The sequence below is a fragment of the Chiloscyllium plagiosum genome, unplaced genomic scaffold (genome assembly GCF_037043375.1).
Source record: "Chiloscyllium plagiosum isolate Xiang-an unplaced genomic scaffold, Cpla_swu_hap1 HiC_scaffold_20, whole genome shotgun sequence".
Classification (NCBI taxonomy): Eukaryota; Metazoa; Chordata; class Chondrichthyes; order Orectolobiformes; family Hemiscylliidae; genus Chiloscyllium; species Chiloscyllium plagiosum.
Genome location: NW_028270158.1, coordinates 38,171,281 through 38,185,024, shown reverse-complemented (window position 1 = coordinate 38,185,024; position 13,744 = coordinate 38,171,281). Strand labels below are relative to the sequence as shown.

Here is a 13,744-nt window from a genome sequence, read left to right as displayed (position 1 = left end):
CTCCCCCTCACACTGCTCCTTGTAGAGCACCACCCCGTCACACTGCTCCTTGTAGAGCTCTGCCCCCTCACACTGCTCCTTGTAGACCCCCTCCCCCTCACACTGCTCCTTGTAGACCCCCTCCCCCTCACACTGCTCCTTGTCGAGCCCCGCCCCCTCACGCTGCTCCGTGTAAAGCCCCACCCCCTCACACTGCTCCTTGTAAAGCCCCACCCCCTCACACTGCTCCTTGTAGAGATCCGCCCCCTCACACTGCTCCTTGTAGAGATCCGCCCCCTCACGCTGCTCCTTGTACAGCCCCGCCCCCTCACACTGCTCCTTGTAAAGCCCCACCCCCTCACACTGCTCTTTGTAGAGCCCCGCCCCCTCACACAGCTCTTTGTAGAGCCCCGCCTCCTCACTCTGCTCCTTATAGAGCCCCTCCCCCTCACACTGCTCTTTGTAGAGCCCCGCCCCCTCACTGCTCTTTGTAGAGCCCCGCCCCCTCACACTGCTCCTTGTAGAGCCCCGCCCCCTCACAATGCTCCTTGTAGAGCCCCGCCCCCTCACAACTCCTTGTCGAGCCCCGTCCCCTCGCACAGCTCTTTGTAGAGCCACGCCCCCTCATTGCTCTTTGACCCTCCGCTACCTTCTTCACAGGAGGCCCCGCCCCCTCCATCTGCCCCCTTCCGGGGGGGCGGGGCGGGTGTTGGTCCATGTGATCCTGCGGCTTCGGCGTTGTCAGTACACGTCACGCCTTGCTCCTGCCGCCGTCAGGCCGAGGAGATGAGGCGGTGAGAGCGGGGTCTAGGGGAGAGGGGACTCGGGAGAGCGGATACCCGGGATAGAGGAGAGAATGGGGCTGGGTGGTTGAAGAGGATGAAACCGAGATGGCGTTAGTAGAAACGCCGGGCCTGGGAGTAACGTTAATGTGGCTGTGCTCAGGCTGTGGGCCTGGGCCTAGACCATTTGTCTTGGAGCATCACGATGCTGGGCCGAGGAGCCTCTGAACTACCTGAGGATGTAACATTATCCAGGGGTGGGGTATTAGAGATTGGTAATGATATTGAAATGTACTGATGGCCTCACTCTTGTTCTCACTTTATCAATCGACTGATCTTGGCAACTACCTGATCTCTCAGGTTACCCCCCCGCGATGTTTCTTATTGACCCCTTTCTAAAGGCATAACATTTCCATAAGTGGCTTTAACCTCTCCATCTATCCAGCCGGTTTGTCTCGGGCTGGGTTTAAGGTTAAACCAGTTTCTGCCCCCTCAGAAAAAATAATTTGTAGATCAGACTGGAAGCTGAAAGACTGGTTATTACATTTTCATCATTTGATTTACAAGATTCAGTTTGATGTGGCTGAAGATTATTTCACTGAATTGATGTTGAAAAACAGAAATGGAAACAAAAATTGTTGGAAAAGCTCCACAGGTCTAGCAGCATTTGTGGAGAGAAATCAGTATTTTGGGTTTGGTGACCCGTCCTTTGTGGAAGTAGTTGGGTTAAGAATGTGTAACTGAAGGATTCTTTGTCAAGTTTGAGATTGAAATAATTGCTGACTCTGCAAAGTGAATGATACAACTCCTGAAGTGGGCAAGACATCCCTCGCTTACTTCCTCTTGTTGACATGAGGCATTTCAAACACAAGTTCTGCAAGTTTTTGTATAACTTGAATGTAGGCAATATGAGCAGGACTGAGGTTATTTGAATCCTTGAGTCATCTCCACCAAGATCAAGGCTGATCGTCTGTTTAAATACTGTTTTAGTGTGCTATTTCCACAACCTTTGATATCTTTTGTATAGCAAAATCCTGCCCTTTGTGAAGGTAATGTTGGAAGAGAATCTCAAAATTAATAAATGGTAAATAAAGCAGACTGCATGCACAGTGAGCAGTTTCTACGGCTCAAAGGTTCTTCTTTAAAACCACAAAATTAAACTGGAAGGTGATAATTTGTACAGAATGCTTGGCACAGAAACAAATTTATACATGGCATGCAAACAAAAGGCAGGACTATATTATCTCAAAATCTGCCCATATCTTTCTTGAATATATTCAGGTAAGTGATCCTCTGCAATTCTCTGGGGGAAGAGCATGCCAAAGATTCACCCCTGTCTAAGTGAACAAATTCCTCCATTTTTCAGTCTTAAATAGCCTGCATCGTATTTTTAAATATTGTTCCCTGGTTCTACCCACCCTCACCCCCATCTTGGGTAACATCCCTCTTGCATCTACGGTCAGATATTGTCTGCTTCAATAGTGGTGTATTATTAATCAACATACTCAATTTATTAAAACAGTTCCTGAATAGAGTAGAAGTATCTCAAAAAATGGATAGAACCCATTTCTGAAAATCATCAGTGTCATTAGAAAGTGAGATTTTGGACAGGTCTGTGCAAAGAAAACTAACTCATTGTCATTGCTGTTCGTTTATTTTGTTTCCTAAATGTAAGAAATCACTTTTTGTGATTAAACAGGCGTATTTTGTCTCTGACCACCCCTCAAAATTAGTTGTGTTCTCACCTTGTCTTTTTTCACCAAGCTTGATTGACAGTTAGCAATGTAAATCAACATAGAAAATTAAAACCTTATAGGATATCTTTATGATGAAGTAAAATATAGTACTGTCAGTTTATCTTCTTGTTAGTTCTTCTCTGATTATGTGGGTCCAGTATCTTGAACAACTGGCAATGGGCTATCATCTTTGGCTAATATTAAGTGTGTGTGTATCCCTGAATGAGACTCTTTATAGAATAATTTTGCTCTCCCTGTGCAAAACATTGGCAGCTACTCTGTTTTCTACACTGAATGTATTAACTAGTGATTCAGTACAGTGACACATCAGTAGATCAAAATTATCCTTTTAATCCATGATATTAGTACAGCTGTATTGATTTTTAAATGAACTGTGTTAACTGCATTAGTACCTTTTCAAAAAAAACCTCATTTTATGGTATGTTTTTGTTGATGAATGATCAGTTTCTAATGCAGCTTTTAATGATTAAAGCAATATGGCCTTATCCAATATATCTTTGCCTTTTGCCCCTTATGTTTGTTGAGTTGGACTGCAGGCAATCTAAGGATACCACTTTTGCTCTTTCAAATGTTAACTTCAATTGCAGAAACACACCATCTCAACATATTAGCTTTGACTTTTAAAAAGTTTAATTTTAGCTTAGTAGTTAATTTGAAGCATTGAGTTTGAGAGCCGCAATTAGGTTTACTTGTGTACTAATTTGTACGTTAAACACCATGCAGTCTAGTTAGGAGGGAATCCTGTATAATTTGCAATTATGTTAAATGGTTATGTAATACACTTAGTAAACTAGCAAAGTTTAGATGTTTTCTTATGTGTTCAGCAAAAGTACAGCATGGGGGAAATGGGAATATTTATAAGAATTTTGTTTTTTAAATGCTTCATCAGAACATTTCAAATAACTATTATTTACTTGCATTGAAAATTTCTGATGTCTATTATTTGTTGTACTGGATTGTGTGGAATAGATCCAGCGCTCATTTAAAAGACTAGCATTAGCTCGACAGAAGGAAAGCCTGAGAGGTCATCAGATTCAATTCTCACTGAGAAGTGTAGATAAATAGCCGAAATCTCTTTCATATTAGCAGAGTATGTTACCGTTCAATACTGCTGAACAGCTGTTACATGGAAACCTATTTTAGAACAATTTGATCTGACGGTGGTTGAAAATAAAATGGAAATTTATAAAAATGATTTGAACTAAATTTAAATTCCAAATGTTATAGACATGAAGATGTATGTTTAAACTGTGAGAAAAACTATTACAAAAGTAGTCAGAAATTGCTGTTTTTAGTCTTTTTGATGTGGTATGAAACCTAACTAGAGAATAAAAAGGTAATGCACAATTATTTAGAACCTATATAATTGCAAATGTATTTTTCTGGCTTGCAGGACAGAATGACTGATATTCGCCATTCTCTTTTGAGGCGGGATGCTTTAAGTGCAGCAAAAGAACTCCTTTACCATTTGGACATCATCTTTAGCAGCCAACTGCAGAATGTACCTGGTCCACTTGTTGACAAGTCCACCATTGAGCTTGTGGAGGAATTTATATTCCAGCTTTCAAAAGAACGTAATATTCAACCAAAAGTAAGTTAAGGATACAGATTTAGATTTTCCATTGAGAGAAATATGGTATTCAGATTCCTTGTTGGATAATTTAAGCTTGGCAATAAAACACATGCATGTTACTTCATAACCTGTTTATCTGTAGTTCTAATGGCATGAACTTTTTAACTCAACCTTATGATCACATCAATTATTTGATTATACTTGTGTGGGAAAGTGCACCTGTGTTAATAGAGAATTTTTTGCCAATCATTATCGAAAACTGTTTGTATAAACATGGAAAATAGTCCCTTCAAAGAGTATTTTCTTAAAGTATGTATTTATGGCAAGCTTTTTTTTTAGAAAAGTTTTCTGCTATGGAAGTTTCCCATTAAAATGGGAAATATAGTATCAGGTAAATGGTTTGATCAGAACTGTCTTCATATTTGTTATGAAATGGGTGTGGGTCAAACCATTCAGCTAGGTTTTTTTCCACATGTGCTGATCAACTTGTTATATTTCCAGCAGTGCATATTCTTTTCCACTTATTTGCTGTGTTACTTTCTGAAAAAGCTTTATTTGTTCTCTATTAATTACTTACTTTTTCTTTTTCTCATGAAAGAGGTTGAGCTCCTTACAGGAGTTGCAACTGCTGGAGATCATGTGTAGCTATTTCCAAGAACAAAATAAAGATGCAGTTCGACAGATCATTTTCTCTGCGCTGTTTGCTCCTCAGGGTAATAAAGCAGATGAAAACAGATTGGCTATGTTGGGAAAACTTGTATCCATGGCAATAGCAATCTGTCGAGTTCCCATTTTGGAATGTACTGCATTATGGTTGCAGGTATGATCTATAATTGGGATTTCTATTTAAAAGCAGTTCAATATGTTTCAAAGTAATATGTTATTCCATCACAATGAATGGCAGAAGTGCAATTTTTTGTCATGTTTGTACTGTTTAGTTTTTATTATTTGGGGTAAATGGTGGAGGAATAAACTGCTAGTCTCACATTGGGTTTGTTGATTGTATAAATGAGGAAAGTTCTGGTTTCGAGCATATAAAATTAGTGACTTGTATCTTCATTTCTGCTTCGCTCATAAATAAATGGCCAAAAATACCTCTGGATTTGTTGGCCACTGTTTTTCATTATTTTCTAACTTTATTTATTTCAAACTTTAATTTTGATATAAATATAATTGAAATGAAATATCACATATCATTATAATTTATTTGTTTAATCTTTTGTCTGAAATGTTTGAAATTAAATCACAGTCTATGGTATTATTTTATAGATTTGCTCTAACATTTATATCTGTAACTGGTTTTGTAGAGAACACATGCAGTATTCTGTGTAAGACTTGCTAAGGTCCTGACTGAGGATTACTGCATTTTGGTACCAGGATCAGTTCAGACCTTAAAACGAATTGTTCATGCCAGCCCTCGATTCTGCTGTCAGTTGATCACTGCAGTTACTGCATTGTATGACCTTTCAACAGGTACGATTTTTTTAAAAAATTGGTATATATTTTTACGTGGCTGAATATAGCTTTATTTTCGAAAAGTTGAAATGTGACTTTTTCCCATATGATTTACATCCTTGTTCTTTTGCTATTCTATAATAATTATACTGTTTTTTCCAATAATTGTCTCATTAGGCAGCATTTGTCTTATCTTCTCATTTGTTGTCTGTATTTGTGTTTGTTTTGTTTGAGTTTGTCTATTGTGTCCATTGTACCCCATGGCAGTTCGTTCTTACTCTGATTCCTGCTGTATTTTGAAAGAAGGACAATGGTTTTTAAGGAGTGTTTCTTAAAATATATTTTCACATTTTATTACAGATGATCTAATACCTCCTTATGATCTACTGGAGATGGTTGTATCTTGGGTGTATGATGATCCACGTCTGACACTGATTACATTTTTGAACAGTCCAGCAAGTCTACCACGTGGTTTTTTGGAACTCACGCCACTTCCAGGCCTGATTCGTTGGTGTGTACTCGCACCTTTGGCCTACAGAAGGAACCACAAAATTTCTTCAGCTCAGTCCTTGACAAATGGCAACAGTAATAAAATGTGCAAGGAGTTCGAAAATGATGACTTCAAAATTCTTTATTCAAAGTTGCATCTGAGTGTTCTTCAGGTCCTTATGATACTTCAGGGCCATTTGACAGAAAAGAACTTGTATGGACGTTTGGAGCTTATCATGTTTGATCATGTAGATCGGCTCGTTGAAGACATTAACAAACTTGTTAAAGAACTCAATCTTTCAAATCCTGTGAAGGAGGTTGAACTTGCATTAGATAGATTAGCTCAAGCCCTGCAAGTCGGTATTGCATCAGGAGCACTATTGTGTACTCGAGGTAAGCAAGTTATCTGCAAAAGATTCATAGCTAGGCATCCTAAAACGTAGAATCTTTGTTTCAGATAATTAACTAAAATAATTGTAACAAGTTGAGTTCCATTCATTCAGTCTTTTACTTGACTCTTGACTGAATTAAAGTGAGAAACAGTGTTTACAATGCTTTACCACAGTTTGATGTAATATAAAGGATATAATGTCAAATTGTCAGAATTTTCCTTAATGATGAATTGAGTTTTTATTGAGTAGGAATAAGCTATTTTTCTTCCCCAGAGAACTGAAAGAGCAATTATCCATTTTCAATGGTTAGCTTCAGTTACATTGGTACCAATTACAGAAACTATTTCCATTCACTACCAAGAATGTATATGGTAGAGTAAATAAAAGCTAGTGAAGAAACTGGTTCAAATGTAAATATTACTTGTATAGTAAATTTTCCACTAATTGCTGCATTAAACAGGACTTAGATTTGAGTCATCACTACAAATTATTCACTCCCTCTTAGGTTGTTAGATTTCATATTTCTCCAGATTTAGCATTCTGGCAGACATGTGGTTCTTTTTAACTATTTAGTTTGATTTTGACTTAAGTTTCATATGTTCCAATTTAAAGGTATTTTGTTCCGTCTTTGGGCTCTAGCTTATTATGTACTAATTTATTAAGGAGATAAAATTTTTTATTGACTGGAATAAAATTTGAAGGCTGATAAAGCTCAACATTGTTTAACAATAGAAATAGTGGATTTCTATTTGCAGTTTAAGCCCGATTATGAATGGGATAATGTTATGAAGTACATACTTTGGTGTCAGGATATTTAATTTCATAGACAAAGGGGAGGAGAGTAAGATTGTGCAAAAAACTAAAACAAAAAATTTATAATTTATCCAAATTTTATTTTTAAGTCTTTCTGTGATATGATACTATTTCAGATTACAACTGGAACTTAAAGTTCTACTGGCAATAGTTGTAAAATAGGAAAATTCTTAATATAAATGCTGAGCTTCTCAATATAGCAGAATCAAGCATGTTAATAGATGAACTGGAGTAGACTTTTGTGAAGTAATATTTTAGAACATATTTTCAGTCTAAATCTGAAAACCAGTTTATTATTTTCAGTGAGTTATATTCATAAAATACATAGTTAAACCTTGCTCTTGTAAAACTTAATTTATTTTCAAATGGAAAACAGAGAAAACACAAACTCTGTTTATAAAGTTCAGTCATTGCAAAATATGTCAATTTAAAATGTTATTGCTTGCTGGCTAACTGAATTTGGGTTGTTCTATATTAAGTTGCATTTGCCTCCTTAATTTTACAGATGACTTACGATCAATCTGCTCTGTGCTTCCACATAACAAGTAAGTATGTCAATATTTTAATATTGAAGTTTAATGAATCTAATCATCTCCCAGCTAAGCAACGTTCTCAGTTCCAAAAATCTTGAATTCCCTGTGGGAATGTAACTCTAAACAAGTACATATATAATTTTCCCCACAGTCTTAATAATAATCATTTCAATTAGACCAATAACTGTTAAAAGAATAAGTTCAAATGAACATGCTGAGCAAAGAAAATGTTAAAACTCTTCTATGTATAGCCTTCATGATTAAAAACAGTATGTCCTGTCATTGACAGTATTGTTTTGTTCAAAGATACTATTTCCTCTGAGCTAGTACCATAGTTATGATTGTTCCACACTTTAGTCACCAAGTGATGTGTGGATGAAATTTGTCAAACTGAGTATTTTTTTAAATCTAAGACTTTAGGTTCTTTGATTAATAAGTTCAAAATAATAGTTTTTGTTTAGACCAGTGGTATTGAATTGACTTTATTGGCTAATGAATGCATTCATTAAAGTTTTTTTCTTTGTCTTTCATACCTTTCATCTGATTACCTTACACCATTATGTTGAGTGATTTCTTAATTAGTTCAGTATACTGTGTGTGGATCTTATTCTGTTATGTTGGTTTCTTTGCTTTTTCTAAAGGATAACTAGAGATGGAATTCTCAGGTATTAGGATAGGTTTAAATAAATGAATTTGAATATATTAGAATTTTATTGCAATTCATTGAAACCATAACATTTAAAAAGGAATTCAAACTTCTAGCTAAGAACTGAAAAGCATGAGATGAAAAAAATTAAAAGTTTTAAAACTTGCTGTAACAAATGACCAAAAAAGCTCCCACTTGATTGAATACTTATTTTCCTTTGTAGATAACTTTTAATTTAAACTGCATAAAGTGACACTCGTATACTTTTCACCTATTGCACTCTCCAGAATTCCTGTTCCTTTAGCAAACCATCTCCGGTTGCTTCCAGCTTCTAATGGGTTCTTGCATCTATGTTTTGCCAAGTTGTGACTTCAAATGACTCTCTCAGGCTCTTTTGACAGTTTCTTAAATCGACCACCAGCAGTAAAGCTGTTCCTATTATTCATCCCTGTGCCTGCTGGGTGAATGTCTGAGTCTTTAGATAGCTGCTGAATGTATTTATGGAACTGGAAACCGTCTTCCTCCCTCACAGATCTGTGACAGCTTGCAAAGCCAAGCAGCCTTTTCTCTCTGCTGCACTCAGAGCACTACTGTCAATAATATTCATTGATTATAAGGAAACCTGTAACCTGATCTCAAAAATCACCTTTGTGATTTTTGGGACATATGGATTTAAATGCTCAGCTTCTCGTTGTAATATAGTCTGGCATATTAGTTATAGATCTGCTTGTTTAAAATGCACATTGCTGCAATTGTCTCCCAAGTGTCAATACAGTGCAGCAGCTTATTAGTAAAGCAAGTTTGAGCCTTCCTTTGATCTCAAATAACTTAATCTTCCTGTCAGGCAGAATACAAAACAGGTCACACGACTATCATCTTTTATTCCAAAATTAAAGTTACAGTTCTGAAACATAATTGGACGAACTTTAATACTTTAACTAGTATGTTTCTTTACTGTGAACTCCATAAAAAAGCAATATCTGTGAGCAGAAACAGCTGTTACGTGAGAAGTAAGTCCAAAGAACAGCTTTTCATATTTTTCTGTTGGTTGTGAAGGAAACCAAGTCTGTTTGTGTGGATTGTTTTAGTCAATAATTACTTTTCATTATGTATATTGAGATAATGAATCATTTGAGGCTTATAACATTTTTCATAAAATTTAGAAATTGTAAACAATGAACATTGGATTTTTGTGGCATAATTTATACTCCTTTATGGCAATTTGTGTTCATTTAAGACTGTATAAGTCAGAAGTCACAGTAACTATGCTCATAATGTACATCAGGATTGTGTATCAGTACATTGCTGACCCCAAAATTATGAATTTCTGTCTTAAATTTTATAAACAGAAGATGTACACCTAAAATCCTAATGATGGGAACCAGCTGGTGATCGGAAAGCCTTGATAGGGCTACCTAAGCCAAACCCTGAAACGCTTCCAGAGCTTGAGAATTCCTTTCATATTGCTCCTGGATTGCAAATGTTTCTTCCACTGGTTCCAGATCCAAAGCATACTGTATTCCTAGAATCTCTGTTTTTGTTCTTTGGAGCCCAAACCCAGTGGTCTCAGACTCCAGGAGTTCACTCTAATACTTTAATATCCAAGTGATCATTGGAGGCTTTACTTTTCTTTGTATGGTATTAAAAATTCCCAGTGGATTTGTGTGGATTTCCTAAAAAATAAGGTCAACTTTACAATGATTGATTCGGTTACCAATGATGTATTTTTAATGTACTGTCCCTTTTGAGTCCCTGTTCCATATTATTTGCATTTAAAGCACTTCTGTTTGTGAAGTGTCAGTTTACTACACTATAAATTTGAACATAATTAGCATTAAAATTGTAAATAAGTATGAATTTAACATGTTATACATACAAAATTATCCAATACAAATTGCTGACTAACCATTGTGGCTACAGTGATGCTGTTTTAGCCAACATACAAACTTTAGTGGAAAACTTCATACGTGTAAATGTGCATTTGCTGAAAAAAACTTTCCCAAAATAGAGTTGCCAAGTAAAGAACTGAATGATTGAAAACCATCCTGCAGCTCACCTTTCCTTTTTACTAACAAATACATGTTACAGTAGATCTGTGTATGCTCCACAAAGAATTGGTATCGCATATGTAATGACAGTATCAATTCCTGATTTTTATTTACGAACCAGAAATTCGTTGTAGTTAATGTATTCCGCGATACTGATTTTTACCAAATGCATTAGATATATTTCATCGCTTACTCTTTATAGTTATTGTTAAAATTTCCAATTCAAAGAATAGCTAATTAAGTTGTCAAGAAGAAAGACCTCCAAATACTGTTGTTTTAAACTTCACTTTGTTTTCTTAACAGCTTGCTTCAGTTGGTCCTTACGGGACCAGTACAACAGTCCCCACATACAACATTGCCACCAGGGTTCTATCCACACATCCACGCATCATCTGCTGGATATCCCATGTATTCAACCCATCCAGTGCAGACATATATGCCGGGTATGGCTTTTTCATATAGACCAATGCGATAAAGGATTGGCCATTACACTGAATTTGATTGCATATACCTCCCTTTGGAATATAGACTTATGGATTCAAACCAATTGTGGAAAATAGTTTCAGTACCTTTTTTTAAAACTGAAAATTTGTATTATCAGTGAAGATAAAATGGATTGATTGAAACCTGCGCATTTATATTTCGTAAGAATATTTACCAACTTTTATTTCCAAAAGTAACACGACTGAGACTTTTTCACATTTAGGAAGCTACCACAATTTTAAAAAAGCGAAGGTTTTTAATTGTATCCATTTGTTAATTATCTGTAACTTAATATTGTTTACTTGCCTATATTGTTAAATTACATTGTCTACAAAACCTTTTTATAAAGGAATGAATTAAAAAATGTTCTGTGTTCTCTTTGACTAATTCTTTGTGGATTAATCTGTATTGGTTGCTGTTGAGTGTTTCATAACTCCTGTCATTGGAGAGTGCATTGCTTTTTGACTATATAAATAGCAATGAATTTGTCACTCTTATCTAGGAAGAAAATAGATTGAGAGGATACATGAGTTACAATACATACTCTGATGAAAGTAGTAAGTAATGCTGTAGTTTTGGAATAAAGGAAGATTTTGGAGATGACAGTTCTGAAGACCTAATCTTTATTAATCGCAGGACTTGCACAAAATGAGCAGAATCAATTACCCCAGAAACAAGCAAAGTAATGGTTTTCTGAAGTAGTGTCTCTGGCATGATCCTTTGGCACAATAAAACAATCTAGTGAGACTGTGAAGTCTCTTAATTGAAATTTGAACCTATCAGAACATGCTACTTTCCGCAGATACTACAGCACAGTGGTCAGCTGCAAGTCTTCTCTCCATCAGGAGCACATGTCAAAATACTTTTATACATTTTGTAATGTAATAGGTCAGTGATTAGCTTCTTGTCTCTGTAACATAGTTTGTTTATTGTAAACATTGTAGAATCATTGATAGTTTCAGTGCGGTCATTGTCAGTTCCAGCACAGTCTTTGTTAATTTCAGCGCTGTCATTGTCAGTTTCAGTGCAGACATTATCAATTTCAATGTCTGTGCGAAAGTCCATTGCTGTAGTAATAGGCGCTAATCGCTTTTCCTGAGAAGGACGATTACTGCAGCCCTGGCTATTAGCACTTTTTGTATTGAGTCCATATCAAACTGTTAGCGTTTCTATCAAAGGTGTTGGTTGGACCCAGACACTTCAGCGGGCAGTACAGAGGAACCTCGATTATCCAAATACCAATTATGCAAAAATCGGATTATCCGAAGGAGATCTCGAGGTCCCGACAGAAACGTTACATGAAAGACGTGTTTCCAAAAGTGATCGTGTCTTTTGTTTACAGTGATTAAACAAGCATAGTCTCCAAATGACTGACCTCCCGCCCCCACTCTCCCCACACTTTCCCTGAAGTTCTACAGATGGGTGTACCCTAACCCCTCCCCCCCACTTCCCCAGATAATCTCTCCAACATTGTCCTGTACAGGGCAGAGGTGAAATCTGTCAAAAAGTTGTGTGTGTGTGTGAGCGAGTGTGCGTGTGCTATTTGGAGACTTACCTCACAAAGGCAGCAGCAGTCTTGTTGTTTGTGTACAGTCCAGCTGCGTGGAGAAGGGATGGTGGGAGGTGATGCTGGACAGGGGCTGTGTTGGACCAGGATGGGGGGGGGGGGAGGTGGATGGTGTTGGACGGGGTTGGGGGGCAGTGTTGGATGGTGTTGGGGGCAGTGTCGGTGTTAGACCAGGGCGGAGGGCGGTGTTGGATGGGGTTGGGGGCAGTGTTGCTGTTGGATGGGGTTGGGGGGGGGAGGGCGGTGTTGGGGGCAGTGTTGGTGTTGGATGGGGTTGGGGGTGATGGAGGGTGGTGTTGGACGGGGTTGGGGGTGATGGAGGGTGGTGTTGGACGGGGTTGGGGGGGTGGTGGAGGGTGGTGTTGGACGGGGTTGGGGGGGTGGTGGAGGGTGGTGTTGGACGGGGTTGGGGGGGTGGTGGAGGGTGGTGTTGGACGGGGTTGGGGGGGTGGTGGAGGGTGGTGTTGGACGGGGTTGGGGGGGTGGTGGAGGGTGGTGTTGGACGGGATTGGGGGGGCGGTGTTGGACGGGGTTGGGGGGGCGGTGTTGGACGGGGTTGGGGGGGCGGTGTTGGACGGGCGGGGTTGGACGGGCAGGTGCAGGGGGCATTGTTGGATGGGGCTGGGGTCGGTGTCTGTGTTGAACGGAGTTGGGGAGCAGTGTTGGACTGGTGCGGGGGCTGGGGAGCAGTGTTGGACGGGTGCGGGGGCCGGGGGCAGTGTTGGACGGGGCTGGGGTGTGGGGGTGGTGTTGGAAGGGGTTGGTGTTGGGGGCAGGGGTTGGTGTTGGATGTGCTTGGGGGGCGGTTTTGGACAGTTTTGTGTCGCAGGGGATGGTTTTGGAATGGGTTTGGGGGCAGGGCAGGGAGGTGGTGTTGGGAGCAGGGCTTCGCACACTGTGTGCTGCTGTAGTCTCCTGAATAGGGAGCAGACTTTAAAAACTCAGAGACCCAGAGGAAAGGCATTTAATCGATTAACCGAATAATCGATTAGCCTGAATGAAATACTGCTCCGCCTATCTCGTTTGGATAATCGAGGTTCCCCTGTATACGGTACTCATGTATTCTTTCTCCCACCCGCCTTAAATTAATCAACTAGATTGTGAATGCATTGTGCTGACATTCTGGTGGCTCCAGTCAGTGTCTGTATTTGCCCTGTTGACTCTCTCTGTATTGTGGTCTGGCGGCCATCTTGTGTGTCCATGTGCCTCGTCTCACCCAGCCCCATG

At 38.8% G+C, this 13,744-nt stretch overlaps 1 protein-coding gene across 6 annotated transcripts; it reads left to right on the top strand.

Moving 5' to 3' along the window:
• Positions 1–636: 636 nt before the first annotated feature.
• ints15 (integrator complex subunit 15) lies at positions 637–11,318 on the top strand. 6 transcript variants are annotated; one of them, XM_043711573.2, is made up of 7 exons: positions 637–773; positions 3,912–4,109; positions 4,690–4,911; positions 5,399–5,564; positions 5,907–6,428; positions 7,746–7,785; positions 10,771–11,318. In XM_043711573.2, exons 2-7 carry the CDS (start codon positions 3,918–3,920, stop codon positions 10,940–10,942), a joined length of 1,314 nt encoding a protein of 437 aa, XP_043567508.1. In that variant the 5' UTR covers positions 637–773; positions 3,912–3,917; the 3' UTR covers positions 10,943–11,318. The 6 variants fall into 6 exon arrangements, with proteins under 6 accessions (XP_043567508.1, XP_087853946.1, XP_087853947.1 ...); XM_087997820.1 differs by lacking the exon at positions 637–773 and adding an exon at positions 855–1,018; XM_087997821.1 differs by lacking the exon at positions 637–773 and adding an exon at positions 855–1,036.
• The last annotated feature ends 2,426 nt before the right edge of the window (positions 11,319–13,744 follow it).

Coding starts and splice junctions, on each gene's coding strand:
- ints15 (XM_087997819.1), top strand. CDS start 3,891: ATGTATTTTTCTGGCTTGCAGGACAGAATGACTGATATTCGCCATTCT. Junction 4,110..4,689: donor AACGTAATATTCAACCAAAA/GTAAGTTAAGGA, acceptor TTCTCATGAAAG/AGGTTGAGCTCCTTACAGGA. Junction 7,786..10,770: donor TCTGTGCTTCCACATAACAA/GTAAGTATGTCA, acceptor TTTTCTTAACAG/CTTGCTTCAGTTGGTCCTTA.